The sequence below is a fragment of the Squalius cephalus genome (assembly GCF_949319135.1).
Source record: "Squalius cephalus genome assembly, chromosome: 16".
Lineage (NCBI taxonomy): Eukaryota > Metazoa > Chordata > Actinopteri > Cypriniformes > Leuciscidae > Squalius > Squalius cephalus.
Window position 1 is genome coordinate 33508593 of NC_137137.1, and position 22591 is coordinate 33531183.

The 22591-nt window shown below is 37.9% G+C and overlaps 2 protein-coding genes across 4 annotated transcripts in view; both read right to left on the minus strand.

The window, feature by feature from the left end:
- wdr46 (WD repeat domain 46) overlaps window positions 1–5168 on the minus strand; it is a 28955-nt gene extending 23787 nt beyond the window's left edge. Inside the window, exons 1-3 of the mRNA XM_079896261.1 lie at window positions 5070–5168; window positions 3880–4026; window positions 2416–2496 (exon numbers count right to left, since the gene is read on the minus strand). Of these exons, the coding sequence (XP_079752387.1) occupies window positions 2416–2496; window positions 3880–4026; window positions 5070–5132 (291 nt within the window). The 5' untranslated portion in view covers window positions 5133–5168. The remainder of the gene's footprint in view (window positions 1–2415; window positions 2497–3879; window positions 4027–5069) is intronic.
- A 7720-nt stretch (window positions 5169–12888) lies between these two features.
- The window catches only part of nadka (NAD kinase a), a 415064-nt gene continuing 405361 nt past the window's right edge, over window positions 12889–22591 (minus strand). For 2 of the 3 annotated variants that reach the window (XM_079896272.1, XM_079896271.1), the window contains exons 10-13: window positions 18821–18892; window positions 15529–15686; window positions 14256–14338; window positions 12889–13075 (exon numbers count right to left, since the gene is read on the minus strand). In XM_079896272.1, the coding sequence (XP_079752398.1) occupies window positions 12928–13075; window positions 14256–14338; window positions 15529–15686; window positions 18821–18892 (461 nt within the window). In that variant the 3' untranslated portion in view covers window positions 12889–12927. The remainder of the gene's footprint in view (window positions 13076–14255; window positions 14339–15528; window positions 15687–18820; window positions 18893–22591) is intronic. The other variant, XM_079896273.1, reaches the window with a different exon arrangement.

Consider the following 22591-nt stretch of genomic DNA (forward strand, 5'->3'; position numbering starts at 1 on the left):
TGTGCGGCCGATATGATATATCGTACATCCCTAGTCCTAATGTAAAGATTCAGATAATGTGTCAAGAGTTATTGGTGTGAATCTCACAAAATCTGGCAAGAACATCAGCTGGTCATGTCGTTCTGTATTTAAGTTTAAGGCGAGACACGACAGGCAAAAACATCTTTTTTTTTTTTTTTACAGGACAATTTTGAGATTTTGGGATATTTGTCTTCAATAACATGTCTTCTTTCAGACTTGTGGTAAAAAAAAGTCTGAAATACACATTTAGGTCTTTATTTTATTACACTTTGTCTGTTTTGCGTCTGTAGATTTCTCCTAAATTCAACAAAAGTTGGTGTTCTTAATCAACACGCTGCGATCTCTGTCTGCACCCTGTCATCACATGCACCGTAGAAAGCTCTCTCTCTCCTGTACAATCCTGTCGGATCCAAATATGGTCATTTCCTTTTTATCAGCAACCAATCGTGAAAGTAAAAGGGCTGAATGCGCAATCTCATTGGCTGATGATAAATCAGTTTTCTCAAAATGACTTTTCTCTCCGAAATCTCCACTTCAGTAGCACCTCTATACAACAAACTTTCCAGTCTTGCACTTAGTTATATTATGAAGACATTTACAGAGGGATTTGTAAATATATTATTCCTAGCCTGATTTATAACATTTTATTCCAAAAAAAACATGGCGAAAATCATTTTTTTAAGGCTATTGACAGTATATTCTGATTTACAGGATAACAAAAGTAGACATCCATAAATCCCAATGTGAACACAATGAAAAACAATTTTTTAACCTGGCTTTATCCAATACTCAGATTTCGTTTTTTAAAATACATGCAAATTAGCGCATATTTAATTAGATATAGCCTAATTTGCATATTTAAACATTAAATTACAGAAAACTTGTAATACATTTTTTTCTCATCTTAATGTAGGTAATCAACTGGGAAAGTTTCATGGTGATATCTGCTAGTTAAGATTTTTACCCTATTCACCTATAGTGTCTCGCCTTAAAGGACAAGTTCGGTATTTTACACTTAAAGCCCTGTTTACAGATCATTTCTGATGAAATAGAACGGTTAAGATTAAAATGTGGACACATGCTGCTGTCCCGAGAATTTTAGGTTTATTTCGCTTTCCCCCCCACCTACACAATGGCAGCCTATGGGCACTGGAACAATCCTTCCTAAAACGCATTAAACTTTCGATTACAAAGACGTGAAACTCACCGAGTGGTCAGGGGTGTTCACTGATATGCTCACACAAAAATCGCTGCAAAAGATGCTTTCCAACAGGTGTTTTATCATTCGTTGTAAAACTGTGGATCTATTTTTCCAAACGTCTCACACCCGTAGATTCTTCCGTTGAGAGCTTGAATAATAAATACTCCAGCCCAGTTGGTGGCGATAATGCACCTTTGCCAATTGCAAGCAAACCACTGGCATTTAATTGAATACACAGAAGAAGCAGAAGAAGAAGCGGCGGAGTAATACCGTACCTCACACACCACATTCAATACAAGTCAATGGAGTTGGACAAAAACTACGATAAAACCTGTTGGAAAGCATCTTTTGCAGCGATTTTTGTGTGAGCATATCAGTGAACACCCCTGACCACTCGGTGAGTTTCACGTCTTTGTAATCGAAAGTTTAATGCGTTTTAGGAAGGATTGTTCCAGTGCCCATAGGCTGCCATTGTGTAGGTGGGGGGGAGAAGCGAAATAAACCTAAAATTCTCGGGACAGCAGCATGTGTCCACATTTTTATCTCAACCGTTCTATTTCATCAGAAACGATCTGTAAACAGGGCTTTAAGTGTAAAATACCGAACTTGTCCTTTAAGACTGCAATCCTAAACAGCGAATCTAATCCCCATACAAGCAATGGCGTATGCAAGTTTGGTGAATGAAACGCTGATGTGACGGAACAAACTGAAAGACTAGAAATAGTGATGTATAATTTACTGTGAGAATCTGTAAAAGGACATTCCCAGAAGTCCATGCGTGATCTCATGTGATTTTATTGACTTTTACATCTTTGTCATCAGTAATGTACATTAGGGTGTTCAGATGGTTATCAGTATATTTTGAGGTAAATATCTTATTTCTGTGGTATTGAAATGTATGAAATTTCACTTGGATCTATCATTTTGGTATTGTAAAAATATGATTATAATATAATATTAAAATATTCAATATTATTTAAAAATATTATAATATTAAAAATATTATTATATTATTTTTACAACAAAAAAACTCAATTCTCATAAAGTGATATAAGATCTTGATCATATTTCCCACCCCTAACAGCAACTTGCATCCATTTCTATATGCCGAATAGACTCAAAACAATAAGTGTTCAAATATACAGGAACGCATTTGGACAATGTCACAAGTATAAGTATAAATCGGGACTCACCGCTTTGTGTTTCTCTCCTCTCCGAAACTTCTGGAGCCGTTCTGTTGGTATCGGAGCCTGACCGGGAAAAGGGTCCTCTTTCTAAATGCACAATATGATCCGATGAGAAGGGCTGCTGAAATATTAACTTTTTGACTGTTCAAATTAGGACATAAAAAAACATCTAGGTGCAGGAAACCAAAGGTGCAGTTAAAACAATTAAGGGTGTGATTAAGTTGTGCGTTGGCGATTGTTAAATCGCTTAATCGTGATTATTTGGGAACCACGATAATGGTGCAAAATAAGCAGATTTTATTCTTAAAGCAGTTGTTCTCAAATGTTTTGACATGATATCGATGTCAGAATTGTGGCCAGTGAGAATGCTGAGTGGCCAGTAACTTTGGAAAACCACTAGTCACAGCGGATGCTGAACAAAACAGCTCATGTCAAGCCGTGAGAAGAAGCACTGATCTGATTAGCATACTAGCACATACAGTACCAGTCAAAAGTTTGGAAACATTACTATTTTTAATGTTTTTGAAAGAAGTCTCTTATGCTCATCAAGCCTGCAGTTAAAAACAAAACAAAAAAAAACCAGTAATATTATGAAATATTATTACAATTTAAAATAATGGTTCTCTTTTTTAATATATTTTCAAATGTAATTTATTTTTGTGATGCAAAGCTGAATTTTCATCAGCAAGTACTCCAGTCTTTGGTGTCTTATGATCCTTCAGAAATCATTCTAATATGATGATTTGATGCTCAGTTATTATCAATGATGGAAACAGTTGTGCTGCTTAATATATTTTTTTGGAATACTTTTTTCAGGATTCATTGATGAGTAAAACGTTAACAGCATTTATTCATAAAAACAGCATTTATTAAAAATAAAAACATTTCTAACAATATAAATCGTTACCCTCACCTTTTATCAATTTAACGCATTCTTGTTGAATTAAAGTACTAATTTCTTTTAAAAAAATAGTTATTGTTCCCAAACTTTTGAACGGTAATGTATATTGTTACAAAAGATTTCTATTCTAAATAAATACAGTTCTTTTTAACTTTTTATTCATCAAATAATCCTGAAAAAAGTATCTCAGGTTATAAAAAAAATATTAAACAGCACAACTGTTTCCAACATTGATCATAAATCAGCATATTAGAATGATTTCTGAAGGATCATAAGACACCAAAGACTGGAGTACTTGCTGATGAAAATTCAGCTTTGCATCACAAAAATAAATTACATTTTAAAGTATATTAAAAAAGAGAACCATTATTTTAAATTGTAATAATATTTCATAATATTACTGTTTTTTTTTGTTTTGTTTTGTTTTTTTTTAACTGCAGGCTTGATGAGCATAAGAGACTTCTTTCAAAAACATTACAAATAGTAGTGTTTCCAAACTTTTGACTGGTACTGTACATACATAGTATACAAGTAAGCTAAAGTCACTGAATGGAAAGACAAACTCTTACCACTGGTTGGTCACTTTCACCTTTCTTCCTTTTTAATGACCTTTCTTTTACTGTTGCTTCACTCTGGTTCTGCACATCTTTACTCGGTTCTTCCTCGGGTTTCTTCTGGTCTGTGTTTTTTGATTCCTCCCAATAGCGTTTTGGAAGCTGAGCGAGGAAAAGACAAACACATTCAGAAATGTTTTCTTTATTTTACGTTTTCAATCAGGAACAAATGTCTTCCATGGGAAATAAATGCAGATGACCATGACAACAATTGTCCCTGAATGGTAAACAATATTCACCTTGGTGGGTTAATAAATAAGACAGTCCATGATAACATTTGGCAACCTTTTATTTTTGAGTGTCCTTGTTACACATTATATGTAATATCTATAAATTATGCATAATAATTACATGCAACTAAACCAAACCCTATAGTAATTAAGTTAATTATTATTACTCACACTGTAACCGGACACCTTCAAATAAAGTGTAACCAAAAAAATCTAGAAGTTCTTTGAAATACAGAAAGTAATGAGTGTCTGCAAATGTTTTGGTGGCTTTTGTTTCAGTGGATTAAAGGTTTCCACATATTAATAAGCAGTGAAAATATTTTTATTAAGATATTTTTTTCTGGGAAATAATGATTAGACTATTTCAAACTTCTTAATGTTTTCAAGAACTCAATACGGATTTTTTCCTAATGAATATTAATTCAAAACATGCTCATTACAGAAGAGGTGCATTGAAATAATATGTAAATAATACAGTATAGATAATATGATATTTATGTTTTTAAGAACTTCATTAATCAATAAGGATTTTTTTCTGAATGAATATTAATTCAAAACATGCTCATTACAGATAATAATAATAAATAATAGTTAATATGCTATTTATTCAGTACTATGGTATATCAGAGTACCTTGATATTAACGTTACCACACATGATAGCTAAGTTACCAATCAACCACACTTTTCAAACGATAGATTTTATTCTTACATTCTATCAAAAAGCTCAAGAAGAAATGTCGAGTATATTATTATAAAGACGTGAAAGTCAAGAAGCGACGTATTTTGCGATGATGACAACATCTTACCTTTACTATCCGAAATAAAAAAGAAATTCATACTATGTCTATACACTTCTCACATCTAAGTGAAAAGCGAGTGCAGTTGTAGCCAGAGCAGGGATTGATCATGTTTACCTTTTGCTTGCTCTTTTTCTCCACGTGTGTGCTGGACGAATCCTCCGGCGTTGGCGCCGCCATGTTTGTTTTAGGACTACAGGAGCAAAACTCTTCTTCTAGCGTCTATTGGCGATCATCAAACAACCTAGAGGTGAATTACCGCCCCCTGCCGAACTGGAGAAGCTGCTGCTGCTTCTTGTCTTGTAACCATGTCTACTATTATGGAAGCATATGGGTAGCAATATTCAATTAGAAATGTAATATGTAAAATGACAATGCATTTCTGTATTTAAATGTACATTTTCCATAAAGGCATTAAATAAGTTCTAAAGGGGAATTAAGGGAATTTATATAAGCGAGCGCTTATAATAAACAGAACAATATTGTCTGTTGCTGTGGAATCGAATATAGTTATATCTTTATCTTTATAGTAGTGTGAACTGATCTTTAAGGCCCACTGAAGTGCCTTTAAATGCACAGCATCATTCAGTGTGTTGACGTTAATTTCCACTGAAACAGAAAGACAGGGCGGGGCATATCGAACAGCTCCTCCCCTTTTTTTAGAAATAGCCAATAGCGTTTAGTTTATATCACAGCTCAGCCAGAGCAGTTGATCAGCAGTTTCCTGCTAATCTCCTCTATATTGCTTTAAAGGGTTAGTTCACCCAAAAATGAAAATTCTGTCAGTAATTACTCACCCTCATGTTGTTCCAACCCCGTAAGACCTTCGTTCATCTTCGGAACACAAATTAAGATATTTTTGATGAAATCTGAGAGCTGATCACTCCTCCATAGGCTTCTAGGTGACCGAAACTTGCTGGCCCAGAAAAGTTATTAAAGAGATCGTTAATATAGTCCAAGTGACTCCAGTGGCTCAATCTTAAGTTTATCAAGTGACGAGAATACTTTTTGTGCGCAAAAACAAACAAAAATAACGACTTTATTCCACTATTCATTTCCTTCTCTCTGGGCCTCTAGTTGGTTCACGTAGTCTTTTTGCGCAGCGCGTCTGTGTTACACGTCACCACGTAGGCTCACAATTGGCCGACGCCGGTCATGTGTGTGATGCGTGATGACGTGCAACACAGACGCGCAGCGCAAAAACACTACGAGGGCCAGAGAGAAGAAAATGAATAGTGGAATAAAGTCGTTATTTTTGTTTGTTTTTGCGCACAAAAAGTATTCTCGTCGCTTGATAAACTTAAGATTGAGCCACTGGAGTCACTTGGACTATATTAACGATCTCTTTAATAACTTTTCTGGGCCAGCAAGTTTCGGTCACCTAGCAGCCTATGGAGAAGTGATCAGCTCTCAGATTTAATCAAAAATATCTTAATTTGTGTTCCGAAGATGAACGAAGGTCTTACGCGGTTGGAACAACATGAGGGTAAGTAATTACTGACAAAATTTTCATTTTTGGGTGAACTAACCCTTTAAAATACAGCATTCTGTGCAGAACTGTAAGTTTTGAATGCTTATATCTTCTAAAGGCAAATTGTGTCATTGTTTCGGAGCACACTAGCTTGTAGATATAGAACAGTAAGGCTAACATATTCATACTAAAAGCCAAAAAAATGTTTATTTCATGGGGACTTTAAAACTAAAGCATCGCAGGCCCTGTCCCAAATGGCACACTTCAAATGCACTTTTGGTCTTGTGGACTTGCTGTGTGCGCGTGTCCTGGAAGTCCATGTGACCGTAGGGTGTCCCATTTGTCATTTTAGGTTTTTAGAAGGATGCCTGCGAGCGTCCCCTTTCGATATGTGCCCTTGATGCGCACTTTTGACGACAATCAAAGCAGCATTACGTCACGAAAGTGAAGACCGTGAGTGCTTAGGGTGCCATTTGGGACAGGGCCAATATCAAATATTGGTGGGGTCAATTTGGCCATTTGTAGTGATGTCTATGATGGTTACGGCCCTGTGCTGAGGAGATCTTTGTAAGGCTGATTTCACACGGCACTCTCTCATACAGCAATCTCTGAATGGTTGCAACTTGCAGGCTCATATCATTCTCTGTCAAATGCTGTGCGATATAAGAGCGCACGCTGTACAGTCGTTTCTGGACTGCAATATGTGCATGTTTCATGTTTACCTATTTTGAGTAATGTGAAGCTTCAATGTAAATCACATTTACCCAAGGATATGTTAGATAATTTAAGTGGGCATATGTCCAAGTTTTTTTTATATATATATGTTTCAGGATAAGTGATGTTGCCCTCCTATTGGCTCTGGTTAAGTGTTGCTTTGACAGACCAATGATGTAGAAGCAGCCGTAATATTTAAGGAGCTTTATTTTGACGGGTGTACGAGTCCTCGTAAGTCTGGGTTCTTCCCATAGACCAGGGATGGGCAACTTCGGTCCTGGAGGGCCATTGTCCTACAGAGTTTATCTTCAACCCTAATCAAACACACCTGAACAAGCTAATCAAGGTCCTCAGGATTACTAGAAAATTACAGGCAGGTGATTTTTTCAGGGTTGAAAAAACCCTTGTCCTCCTGGACCGAAGTTGCCCATCCCTGCTATAGACAGTAAAAGAAATGGACACAGCGACCCCATAGACTTCAACGGAGAAAAGTGAAGTCAATTAGAAGCACTCTCTTCCTGATGGCTGAGCGACTGCGCAGACTCAAACTGAGCTTGACGACGTAGATGTGACGTGAGCATCCATCCTGTCTGTCTTCTAGTAGCTGTGCCAAGAGAAATCTGAATCATTCCCTTCCGAAACTTGCAGAGACGGAGAGCGTGAGTAGGAGCTGTCCATGAGCAGGAGCAGGAGAAACTTTTGCTAAGTATTCTGATTAATTATTTTGTCATTTTGCCTCCACGTCCCCCCGATTGCTCGTGAGCTTCTCCTCCTGTCTTTACGGTAATTTCTCTACTGTGCGACAGAGAGTCACGTGGTTATGACACAATCGTTAGCCTATTTTTACAAAAACTGCTTCTACGGGGCCATAACGTAAGATACAAGGTAATGGAGCCTTTTATACATTTTCGTGTTTCTTTAGAAATAAATAATGGACAAATGGAGTCTTTAAACACTGTCAAAGTGACGCCAAAATGAATGGGAGTCAATGGAATGCTAACAGCAGGTGATGGTCCGCTAATCAATGGCGGCGCCCGGGGAAGCTTCAGTTTTTTTCTGAGAGATTACCCCCTTGGGTTCTTCTCTTCCTGGCATTCTCGTTTCCGTTCTCGTTTCATCTGAGATATGTTGACTCTGTGTTTTGATGTGAATAGCTCTAGTTATATGCTCTATTTCTATAGTTTAGTTAGAGCGGGTCTGGTGGTGCTGGCATTGTGGCAAGTTTGTGGCGGAGTTCACTTTCAGGTATGTCTATTTGCACTAAATTTTGATCGCTTGCATTTGGGGTATTTATGATGATATGTTCAGCAGTAACAACAGGTTAGCAGGTGTAGGAACGCTGGCCGGTAGACAAAGCCGCATCACCTGTTGTGAGTTTGTTTTGCTTCCCGGGAACATTTTGTTTTGTTTGTTTTGCTTCTACTTTGCTAAAACTATTGTATTAGTTTTGTTCGTTTTGCTTTTGGCAACATTTTCTTTTGTTTTGTTTCCTGGCAACATTTGTTAATGTGTGTCTCTTCCCTCTTTCTCCAGGAGCCAATGAGGACTAGGTGTGGAGCAAGGGAGGCCAGCTGCTTCATTCGGTAGTGTGTGCTCCACCGTGTGTTGTGTGTGTGTGTGCTGACAACACTTCTTTATGGTGTGGGCGCGTGGTGTTTGATCTGTTGTGATCTGAGGTGGGTTTGGACGACCTCCTGAGTTGCAGCCGGCCTGCCTCGTTCCCACTACGCCTGGCCCTGGAGATTTATTTTTGTCATGTTGGGAAATTCCTGAGAGCGAGAATTTTATTGACGCTGTTGATTTTATAATAAAGTGTATTTTTGTATTGTTCCTCACGTCATCTCTGTCTTCAAATGGTAAAACTTACCTGTGTGTCCTTATCCGGAGTTATTTCCCTGGCTCTCCACCAGGGTGGCGTAGTCGGATTAATTTAATAGTGAGTCACTTTACCCTCCACTCGAGTCTTGCCACATATAGAACCCAATATTTTGGTATAAACACCTTTATAGCTATAAACTTATTATTTTAGTTATTGTACATGAAAGAAATAGGCTATTCTAGAGGTAAATTACTGCATATACAGAGCAACTTTAATAAAAGCCCTACATTTATTGAGAATAATCTGAAATGTAGTTGTTTTAAATGTATTTTGACACAATTTATTTGATCAACAGTTAATTTGGCTGTAAAATATGCTCTGCATTTTTATAGTTTATTGCATGTAGCCTAGTTGTATAAAACTGTATTTTACAGTAATTTGACGGAATCTGGATTTGTTTTTATCTTTTGTATTTTTCACTTTTTTCAAGTCACTTTTTTTTTTATACCATGGCATTTATTTAGTTGATATTACTTTGGAGGGGAAATCTGACATTTTACATTATATGTTTAGTGAATTTATATTTGAATGAAGCAAAAATGTGTGCACCAGAGAAATCACTTCAATAGATCATTCATTAGTTATGTTTTTATTAAATGTTCTGAGACTTCCTGCTGGCATTCTTTCTTTGTCTAGACCAGAGAAAACTCCCTGTCAATCTATTGTTGCTTCAAGCGATAATAGAGAAAAGTTAAAGTGACATAAGGAAACGTATAGTGTAAAAAAACCCTATCTCATGATTACATAATAAAACACCCATGATTACATCATAAAGTAGTGTAATCTTTGTACAGCCATCACCCTTTCTTCTGTGAAACAATGCCCATTTCATGAAAGAGTGCAGGAACAAGGAAGAAGGAAGAGCTTATAGGCCCCCCCTGTCCAAATGGCACAGTAAACACCATAGACTGTAAAAAAAGACTCACAGGCTGCGTTTTACTTCACTTTCATGCACTCGCGAACTTCCCTAAGCACTTCCCAATGGCCGCCATTTTGAAGTGCGTTCAATCTCGTCAAGTGGGCGAGGGAGGGAACTTTATTTGGACTGACCCTCGACCCCTCGTTCGAAATCGCATACTATCTTGAGTGAATACCTGTTTTGAATAAGTAATTACTTTATGTCCTCTCGGTCACTCGGATGTACATCATTGGTTACGTTGCACGAGCGCCCACTACTGGCAGAACCCTTAAATGTGTTTAAATGCAACGCACACTTATGAAACCTAAAATGACAAATGGGACACCATCCAACAGACATTAAGTACATTAAGCCCTTGATCACTTGAAATCCACACTGGAAATGATTTATTATGTATAGTTTTTTTCCCTTATGAATTTGTTTAATACTGTAGGCCTGTATGTGGGCTTTTGAGAAAATATAAAAAATTACACAAACGAAAATTATACAATAAACTATCTGTAAAAAACAGTCAGTTTAGCTACTCGTATGCCTATTAAATGTGGTTAAATGTCAAAATAGCTCACTAGAGTTGTGTGGGCTGGGGGTAAAATAAGGTCATTATGGTCTATGGATCTGCATGAAAGTGTCTAAATAAACTTCCCTCGCCCACTTGAGAAGTTGAATGCAGGTCAAAATGGCGGCATGGATTCCCCTGAGGGGAAGTTTCAAAATGACAGAATTCAACATCAAGTTCTTGACACATTTCTTTTACACATTTTCACATTTTGTAAGTATAAAATGAAACACAACAATGGCGGTGGGAATTCCCCTGAGGGGAAGTGCTTAGGGAAGTTCAAGAGTCTATAGGCCTACCTAAAAGTGGAGTTAAACAGAGTCCCAGACGTACTACATTCGCCATGTTGTAGTAGTGGGCGCTCGTGCAATGCAACCAATGACGTACATTGAGTAAACGAGACAGAGGGAAGTTAGTGGCCCTAAAAAAAAAAGAAGTTAGTGGCCCTGTCCCAAATGGCACCCTAAGCCCTCGCGATCTTCTACACTTTCATGACGTATGCCGCTTTGACTGTCGGGAAGGCGGATCTCGGCCACAGTGCACATCGAGGGCGCAAAGAGGACGCTCGCGAGCACACTTTTGAAACCTAAAATGACAAATGGGACACCATCCAACAGTCATTAAGTACTAATGCTGCCTTCACATGCTATCGGAATTATCATAAATACTAGTTTCCTAGTTAAAAAAATTGGACATGGACGAGTCAGAATGACCTCTGAAGTCAAAATTTGAATGCGATGAGCTCGTAATCATGACTTCAGAAGTGGGAAGTATTTCCGATCATTAAGCCCACAAGACTGTAAGTGCATGTGAAGTGTGCTATTTGGGACAGGGCCGAAGTAGGCAAACAAAGATAATGCATGACACGATTTTCTTTAATTGACCACTATGAGAAAGCAGTGATAAAGTGGAGTTTTATTGTCTTATCTATGAATGTAAATTATGAAAAATACTGATTCATAAAATAGAATGAGTTTAATGGTGTCACAATAAAAGAGCAAAAAAAAAGAGAAATATATCAGTCTATCAACTACAATGCATTCTTATTTCTCTAAATTTGTAAAAGATGCAGTTATGTCTCAAGTACATTAAAAATATATTATTGTCACTTTACAAATTTGTTATTGCAAATACACATTTACCAGCTATAAAACCAACCTTTGAAAACATAAAGAGACGAGAAGGATAAACAGATTTTTTTTTTTTTTTTTTGCTATGAAAATGTTCTTTTTAATAATAAAAAGTTCTGACAGTAAATAAAACCTGGCTTCTGACAGGGTGTGGTATAACACAGAAGCAGAGGTCAGATATGATGTAAACAGAGTAAACGCTCAATGATTAATTGTGAAGCTGTTACAAAATGTTTTATCTCATAAAAAGCTTACATTTCAATTGAATAGCCTATTGAAGAAAAATTGCAAACATCACCCTGAATGATTTCTCAGGTCCCTTCATACGTATTAAGGTTATTGATTTGCTTCTGTCCATATTTAAATACCTTCATAACAGAACTGGAAAAACTGACATAACTTAAAAAAAAAACACATAATGGACTTGTTTTGTAGTGTTCACTTTCCCTGTTGTAGTTTTTAAGAAACCCATTGTTGAATTCATAGTTAATCCGGTTGCTTGTTGGTCTGTAAGACTACAACGGGACAAAATCCGGTGGAAAAAAAGAAAAATAGCCAATGAATATTCACGCTCAGATATGTAATAAATCAATAACCAAGATGTATGATACATTCTAAATATGCCATAAATACATTTCCCCCAAATTACAGACTTTGATGCAATGCTCTATAAGGCACAATATAATCTATTGAAATTCAGTTATTGCTTTAAAGGACCTTGTCAGCCAAAAAATGACAATACATGATACTTTACCCAAAGTTATAGTGGAATGAACAGATGACGATTAAAAAGTAAATGTGCCAATAATATGTGGCCACGCATATTGGGGTCACATTTCACCCAAAACTTAAAGAAGAAAACGACATAAATGATGCCTTCATAATTTTTCACACTTTCCCCAAAAATTCTCATTACCATAATGAAAAATAATTGCATTATCAAATAATAATAATACAAAAATTTAACCTTTTAAGTATTTATACATCATGGCTGTAGTAGTTGTACTGTCTTCCTTTTATGCATATTTAAATAAAACAATCATTGTTTTGCAGTCATTTTCTACTGTCATTCAATAATAATGGCTATTACACTACCCAGAATCATCAGAATTACACACTCAGTAAGTTTTGGGGCAAAACTGTCACAATACAAAAAGTCTTAATGGTCCTAAAAATAGTTGTTGTTTTTTAAGCAAAATATAATTTTGTAATAATGAGCTGAAATGGGAGTGGTTTGTTTCAATGAAGAAAGACTGTTAAAAGTCTGTTAAAAGACGTGTGTTGAGTAATAGTGTTGGGAATGTGTTCAGAACTCTTCATCCTCAGAACTCAGATGACTCTGTTTCTTGCGAACGTTCCAGTGTAAACATTGAGCCAGACTCTCGAACCAGTCGTTCACCGGATCACGGAAACAGATGGAAGGAACAGGGAAGCATGAAGACGTGATGGTGATGCTAGAGAGTAGAGAGGAAAATCATGCATCAGGTTTACGAGGAAGCACAAGGCAATCTGCTTTCACATGCATGCTTACATCATATCCTAACCAGACGTGATGCAAAAACATTGGCGTGACACATAAAAGGCATCTTTTCCATGCTAATCAACATTGCTGGGTAGATTACATACAAATTGTAGTCGGTTATAGATTCCAAATTACATGACAAAAATGTAGTTAGTAATGTAATCCATTTAAAGTCCCCCTATAGTCAATTTTATTCCTTAAAACTCATCTTTGATCACCAAAATTATGTATTTAAATGTTTTTTTTGCCTTCATGCCTAAATGGCAAAATGACATATATAATTTTTTTTCCTTGGAAAGAAATTACTTCACGCCATAAAATATCTTGAATGTAACTCTACACCCTTGCCTCATTTAGTATACGCGGTTCTATGAATATGCAAATGAGCCCCGCCTCCACTCGCTCAGAGACCACTCGTTGATGATCACACGTTGATCTGATTGGTTACAAGGCAGTTGAACCAAAGACAGTCTCAAAAACATGCTTTGAAATCGCTGGTGTTTCTGACGCCACAAACTACCTTGTAACCAATCAGATCAACGTGTGATCGCCAACCAGTGGATCTCTGAGCTGTGTGAGTGAGTGGAGGCGGGGCTCATTTGCATATTCATAGAACCACACATACTAAATGAGGCAGGGGTGTCGAGTTACATTCAAGCTATTTTATGGCGTGAAGTAATTTCTTTCCAAGGAAAAAAAATTATATATGTCATTTTGGTGATCAAAGATGAGTTTTAAGGGATAAACTTTAACTTAGAATCTCAGGGCGTACTTGAAGTGAATATAATAGGTCAAAGAGGTTCAGCTGAAAAAAAGTTGGTGAATCGCATACAGTGCTAAAAATCTGAAATTACAGGAATTTGTAAATTTGAATGTGTTTGATGGACAAAAGCCTTCCAGAGACAGTAAAACATGGTTAAATAACTCACTGAGTGATAATTCAAATCATAATTACTGTGTTCGTCAGGAGCTGCTTAAACATGCAGTGTTGCAATGTTGAGAAACACTTCTTAAAGAGAAATGATGTGTGTAGATCCTGTTCTTCTTTTGTGGGATGTGCATGTCGACACCCCGTGTTGAAAGCATTAAATGTGGAAGATGAAGTCACATACCTGTCCCCATATGCGATCTCCTGGCGTTTCCTTCCATCGAGAGACACCCAGGCCGTGTTTCTGGCATCACGGGTCAGCATAATCTGAAAGCACATCAGGGTTCAGGGAAGGTCCTCATGCAGTCAAAGACCACGAGCAGAGGCTGTGGACCTAAGCCTTTAAAATGACTTAAAATAAGCATAACAACGGGGCAATAATTAGTTCAAATAAAGTAATAAGAGCAAGTAATCGTATGGTTTTATTGAACAACACTGCTTAAAATAAGTGCGGTCAATCGATTAATAAAAATTATCTAGATTAATCACACATTTTTTTCTGTGATTAATTGCGATTAAAATCACTTTTTTTTTTAAATATTGTTTTTTGGTGATTTTCCTTTTATTGTGACAGGACAGTAGAGAGATGACAGGAAACAAGGTGGGAGAGAGACGGGGGGATGGGATCGGGAAAGGTCCACGAGCCGGGACTCGAACTCGGGCCGCCCGAGCGCAAAGGCGCTACATGTCGGCGCACTGACCACGAGGCCATTGGCGCCGACATTAAAATCACTTTTTAAATATATTTTATAATGTAATCATTTCATAGTTAATCTCCAAATTAATGTAGAGACAACATAAAGACATATATTTTAAATGCTTGTTTAATGGCATCTTTTTATGAATGAAGGCCAGTATCACTGAGCTACACGATGTCTCCACGAAAATGATGAATTAATTAAAGCCATTCAACATTAGTGTCATTGAAAGCTATCGAATTTTTTTTACATTTATTAGGCTTCAAAAAAATATAACAACTTTTTTTAAAGTGAACTTAAAACAATCCTCACATAAACCCATAATAAATGTCATATTTATGTGCCCTTCCAATGTTGCTTTTCTCTCTTCAGAGATCTTTGATGCCAAAAATATTAGACTTTATTTTACAACAAAGCCGAGCATCTCCTGCAGAAGATAACTCCATGATCAGGTCACACATATATCCCATACATCCTTTTCCAAAAATGGTAACACACCCTATAGATATTTTGGGGTTAAGGTCTTGTACCATGTGACATATTAAAATAGAATTTTCCAGGCCTTTCTTCAGGCTTCTAAAAAGAAATAATTTCAAACCAAAGTCACACACAGAGGAAATAATAGTGTACAAATATATAGCTAAATTACTTATTTTCTAAATAATAAAATCTTCAACACCAATCCTCACATAAACCCATAATAATGCCATATTTCTGTGATTTCCCGTCTGACAGGGAGTAAATACACAGGGCGTTCACCTTGAGCTTCACGCCGGCCGGCACCACGATGGGTCTGAAGGACAGGGAGTGTGGGCAGATCGGCGTGATCATGATGGCAGGAACGTTTGGGTGGATCATCGAAGCTCCTGCTGCTACTGCGTATGCGGTGCTTCCAGTGGGAGTCGACACGATCACACCTGAGACAGGGCAGAGACAGCGCAGTGATGCTTTTATCTTCTTTAAAGACAGTAAATGTTTAGAAAGGAGAATCTCTAAACATGAATTTCCTCATTGGTATTTTGTCTTTTTCAGTAAAAATATCTAAACAGATGATGATGGTTTGGTATCTACCTTTGTTTTCAAGTCTCCAAGCCTCCAAGCGCATTTACATGCACGTTCTTAACCCGATTATGCTTAGGTGTGGTCGTGTTAATGTCATAAACGGCCTAAAGTCCCCCTGTAGTCAATCATTGTATCCCTTAAAACTCATCTTTGATCACCAAAATGACATATTTAAGCGTTTTTTTCCTTGAAATTTTTTTTACGCCTTAAAATATCTTGAATGTAACTCGACACCCTTGCCTCATAGTATTCGCAGATCTATGAATATGCAAATGAGCCCCGCCTCCACTCACTCACTCAGCTCAGAGATCCACTGGTTGACGATCACACGTTGATCTGATTGGTTACAAGGTAGTTTGTGACGTCAGAAACACCAGCGATTTCAAAGCGTGTTTTTGAGACTGTCTTTGGTTCACTGCAGTTTTAAGGAGGAAATACTCAGCAATGGTGTCGACTTATGAATTTACACATGGTTTGTCTTAAAGCATATTAAAAACACCACATAGACATATAAACACGGTTTGAAATCGCTGGTGTTTCTGACGTCACAAACTACCTTGTAACCAATCAGGTCAAGGTGCCAGCGGGCTTTCGCGTATCATTAACAGTGAACTAGCAGGGGAGTCTCGATCTCGGCATATGTTTTTGTTGATATGAAAAATCGGGTAAATTAAAAAATATAGCGGGTGAATTATGTATGTGATGTATATTATGATTGATGATTTTATGATGAATTACATGCCTTTCTCCACTGATGTTCTGAGTTGTTCAAAGCGTTTCTAGGCTCCTGTGTGACTCTGAGATGGCGAACGGGAACGTGGTTTGTGTAACATTAGCAACACATTATTAGCGGTTTGATAACATAGTCAAGCAAAAGGCTAATCAATCATATTAATTACCGTTATGTGTCCGACGTTGTAAAGAGCGATACCATTGTGCAGCGTTTACTTTGGCTGAGTGGATCTCTGAGCTGGGTGAGTGAGTGGAGGCGGGGCTCATTTGCATATTCATAGAACCACGTATACTAAATGAGGCAAGGGTGTCGAGTTACATTCAAGATATGTTAAGGCATGAAGAATGTCTTTTCAAGGAAAAAACATTTAAATATGACATTTTGGTGATCAAAGATGAGTTTTAAGGGATACAATTATTGACTACAGGGGGACTTTAAGTGAACATGAACAGTTGTGACACATTTAAATGTTTTTTCCTTGAAAAAAAATTCTTCATGCCTTTAAATAGCTTGAATAGACTCGACACCCTTGATTCATTTCTACGCGGTTCTCAGTGGCGTAGCGGACGATAGACGATGATCAGAAGATGATCAGCATCAGCTATCGGCCTATCAAGAGGATTTGACATTTCCAATTAATGTAGGCCCAATAAATTATTATTATTACTTTTATTATTAAACTAATAGGCTATTAGCTACAATTAAATTTCCCTGCAATAATTTTATAGCGCATCACCCCATAACCGACGAGCTGCGAGGAAAATTTAAGATGAGTAAGATTAGCTTACTCCTCATTTCAAAAACAACTTGTTTAAAACGAAGTACTTCTCTTTAATTTTTTCACTACTTTTGGTCCACAAGAAAAATATTAAGAAAATAAATGAAGACCGTAAACAGCATTGTCATTACCTGTGATAAAATCAAGTAAATTATTAAATAAATGAGTAGCTAAATAAACAAATCACGCTAAATCAACAGAGAGAATTAGTGGCTGTGGTCACTTTAAGAGCAGCCGCTGCTGATCTCACACTCATTCTCGCACAACTCTTTACTTTAATTTAAAACTTTGGTTAACTCATTTAAAACTGCTCTTATGAGGATACTCGACAAAACTGACAGTTTGGCATAACTGTGTTATTGTTCATTCAAGTGTGAAAGAGAACTCGATTCTGACCAAGCGGCAACTTCCGGTCTCTCTCTTGAAGCCAACACAGAAGTGAGTTAAACTGCAGTTCATCGACTGGCCACTAGAGACCGGCTCCAGAAGAGAGTCAATCCCATAGACCCGCATGTTAAAATGCACAACTTTACAGCAGAAAAAAGTGTGTTTACAGCCTGGTGCAAAAAGTGGTTTTGGTCTATATCGCTAATTTTGCCCTTCATGACGACTGTGAGGGGGGTGAATATTTTTATGACTCATCCGTTTAAATTATATTAAGCCTTAAAGTTCTGCATAATTAAGGGCGTGGCCACTTGAGTGACAGGTAGATTGCCGCTGATGTCACTATTAGCGTTTGTCCACTGTCTGTTAGCATTACGTCACCTCAGCTAATCCGCCTCGCTGCACATTTACGGTTATCCGGGAGTGACGCTGCCAAGATGGCGACGGTCGGCTCCGCCCACTTTGGGCTTCAAAAATGCTCTTCAGAAACACACGGGTGACGTCACGGACACTACGTCCATATTTTTTTTACAGTCTATGATACTGGCGCGCGTCTTTCTGTGGGTCTTATGTGTGTCACATAAAGAGGACATTCACAGGCAGCGCGTCCTCTTTTGATTTGTTACACTTGAATAGTTTAAAAGCATTTGCATGAATAGGAGAGTGGTCATATAATGTTACACTAGCCAACGGATGACAGAAGAAACGGATGCTGCGTCAACTGCGTTAAATATTTTCAACACGTTAAACTGGAAAAAATTAATGCGACAACGTTGACAGCCCTACTTAAAATACATAATGTCATATACATAATATAAATATAACCAACTTATGTACATTACGCATTATAACAAATGCCTGCAGAGGGCGCCAGCGGTTAGTGATGGGAAGTTCGGATCATTTTACAGACTCGGATCTTTGAATCTCGTTCATCAAAATGAATGAATCTTTTTTCAAGTCATTTCATTGATTTCAGCAGAAAACGATTAAAATGTTACATGTTAATAGCCAAATTCCCCACCGCATCTGCTTATGAAACGTTAATCACATTTCAAATAAGAAAACACTATAATACAGCCAAGGTGTTAATTCACCTGCACCTCCCGGTCCGAGTCGTTCGCCCTTTTGTTTTGTCCCGTCACATCCCCAGTCTGAAGCTATACAGTCTGTACCGGAAACAGAAATGATTAGTTCACCTCTCGAGTCTTCAGGTCCGAGTCGTTCGTTCTTTTGTCATGTGACCTCTTCCCGGCTCAGTATCTTGCAACAAACACAACACTTTCTCCATCATATGGATAAAGTTTAAAGCATTAACCATCTCTTTATTACCATATTCAATGTTATGGAAAAGAACCATTACCATCATGTAGTGATGTAAGTCTCACCACTTTTACGTGGTCTCGGTCTTGTCACGGCCTTGACGATCTTTGGTCTTGGTTTTGTCTTGGTCTCGGACCTCTCGGTCTTGTCTAGGTCTCGCTGTCTCAGACCGACATAGTGGTCGGGGGATTTAGCAATACAATACTACAATATCCACGACGACACAACGTTCGATAATGCAACATTATTTTCCGCAACGGAACGGATTGAAGCGCGCGTCCGAGTGAAGACAGTGCGGTGTGTGCGCGAGCCACACGAGAAAACACTTTATCCGCGCCACTGATCGCAGCGGCAACGAGCACTTTGATCACTTGATTTAAAAAACACATATCAGTGACATGATGGGTTTTAACTTCATTCAGGAGATTTTGGGTAACTGCACGACTGACAGATGACTTTGAGCGCACCGCCAACGGTGTGTGTGTGTGTGTGTGTGTGTGTGTGTAACCATAGCGACAAAACGACCAACTTTCGGATCCTGCACTTAAGCCTATAATTTCGTTTTTAAACATTTTATTATGTATTTAAAAGTTGCAGAATGGATTCATTTGGAGACTCCGAAATCGGCAGAGATAGGCAGGCATTTGCTTAGATGAATTTGTGTCTTTGATATCTCTCTGTGTGTGTGTGTGTGTGTGTGTGTGTGCGTTGTTTGATTACAGTATTGTATTTAAGATGGTGTTAGACTAAATAAATGGTATTTTAAATATCATCTGCATATCTCCGTTGTGTTGACTAAACATTAGGCCTAATCCAAGTTTATAATTGTGTATCTTTAATTTGATGTTACAATTTCATCTACACATTAAGTGTATAATTTCAATTGGTTACATATTTCTCATTCTTTAGACAGTTGTTGGAGGAGCAAGATGGTGTTGGAGGTGTTTGATGTTTTGTCAGATGAACCAGTCAGTACCAGTCATGCCAGTCCTCAACGGTACACAAAAGTTAAGGGAGTCTCAATCCTCTAATAGTGCAGTAACAGCCGTCATGCAATTGCTACACATAGGCCTAGTTGATCTCACCCAGTCTGCAAAAACATTTACAGTGAGCTCACAGTCACACACATGACATGGTCTGTCTCTGTATAGTTCTGCCTGTGTAGTTGAAGTAATACCGTCTAATATGTATTGAATGTAAACTGTGGCTGACCCCTAGTATGCTGCTGTTCTTGAATTCATAGTTATTGCTTAGCTTCAACACTAGTCTGTTTTTTTTTTTTTCCCTCCGGTCTCGACTTGGTCTTGGTCTCGGTCTTGGTCTCGGTCTTGGTCTCGGTCTCGGTCTCGGTCTCGGTCTCGGTCTTGGTCTCGACTTGGTCTTGGTCTTGACTTGGTCTCGGTCTCGGTCTCGGTCTTGGTCTCGACTTGGTCTTGGTCTTGACTTGGTCTCGGTCTTGGTCTCGGTCTTGGTCTCGACTTGGTCTTGGTCTTGACTTGGTCTCGGTCTCGGTCTCGGTCTTGGTCTTGACTTGGTCTTGACTTGGTCTGTCTTGGTCTCGATACCCTCTGGTCTTGGTAGTGTCTTGGTCTCGGTTTAGGCGGTCTTGACTACAAGTCTACCATCATGACAGAAATTCACAAATTTATCAATTATAAGAAATAAAAAAGCTACAATTTAAGACCAGAAACACGTCACATAACTCCAATAATAAAAAATAAATAACTAAAAGCTTGTTTGTAAGGAAGGTTGGGAGTTGCGGTATCCAATACAACAATAGAACGAACGACTCGAAGACTCGAGAGGTGAACTAATCATTTCTATTTTCTGTACAGAACCTATAGGATGTTGCGCATGCACGTTCAACACAAAATGAACGAATCACTCTCTGAGTCAACTCGTTGTTCTCGAGTCATATTAAAGATTCGTTCGAAATCTTTAATATTTGGCCACTTCTGATACTTATGAAAGAATAAACAACATGTGGACAGCAAAACATTTAAACTCAGAGCAAAGGTTTAAACTTTTATTTTGAAATCGCGATGATCAATTTAGAAACATACGGATGTATTCTCCTGTGCTGGCGTAAATGATTCACCTTACAAATCTGATGAAATGGCGCATTTTGTGTTCCCAGATGAACGTTATAAGCAACCCAAACTCACAGCATATGCAGAGATGGAGTTTGTAAACTGAGCTGCTGAGACGCTCCACGCATGTACATAACAGCGCATTTATTTATTTAATTATCATATGCGCCGTTGAGTTTATAGCAGGTTTCAGTCGGTCAATGGCTCAGTCTATTTCAGTTCCGCAAAATAGCAACACACCAACAATGCGCCAGAACACACACCTGGTTTTCAGACCAGCAGCCCATGAGCACACAAATACAGTGGTGGTCAAAATTGATGGCACCCCTGATAAATATGATAAAAAATGGCTGTAAAAAATAAATCTGCATTGTTTATCCTTTTGATCTTTCATTCAAAAAATTCACAAAAATCTAACCTTTCACTGAAGTAAAAGAATTGAAAGTTCGGGGTAAATCACATTATAAAATAAATGTTTTTCTCCAAAACACGCTGGCCATAATTGTTGGCACCCTGTTATTAAATACTTTTTGCAATCTCCTTTTGCCAAGATAACAGCTCTGAGTTTCCTCCTATAATGCCGGATGAGTTTGGAGAACACCTGAGATCAGAGACCATTCCTCCATACAGGATCTCTCCAGATCCTTCAGATTCACAAGTTCATGTTGGCGCTTCTCCTCTTCAGTTCACCCCACTCATTTTCTATATGGTTCAGTTTAGGGGACTGGGACGGTCATGGCAGAAGCTTCATTTTGTGCTCAGTTACCCATTTTTGTGTTGATTTTGATGTTTGTTTTGGACCGTTGTCCTGAAGGAAGATCCAACCACGGCCCATTATAAGATTTCTAGCAGAGGCCGTCAGGTTTTGATTTTTTATCTGTTTGTATTTGCTAGAATCCATAATACCATGTATCTGAACAAGATGTCCAGGACCTCCAGCAAATAAATAGGCCCACAACATATAAGATTCAGCAGTGTATTTAACCGTAGACATGGGGTGCTCTTCATCCCTGTTTGCACCAAACACATCTGCTGGGTTTGCTGCCAAAAAGCTCTTTTTTTAGTTTCATCTGACCACAGAATCTGGTCCCTTTGAAGATCCAGTCGTGTCTGACAACTGAATATGCTGGAGTTTATTTTTGGAGGAGCGAGGAGGATTTTTCTTGAAACCCTCCCAAACAACATGTGGTGATGTAGTGGTTGTTTGATAAATTTTTTTTAGGCTTTCTGACCCCCAAGACTCAACTAATCCCTGCAATTCTCCATCTATGATCCTTGAAGAGTCTTTGGCCACTCAAACTTTCCTCCTCACCGTCATCCTGGTGTGCTAAAAAAGGTAAATATTAATGGGAAAATACTTCAGAGATATTTTTCTCATAAAAAATTCTAGGGGTGCCAACAATTATGGCCAGTGTGTTTTGGAGAAAAACATTTATTTTATAATGTGATTTCCCC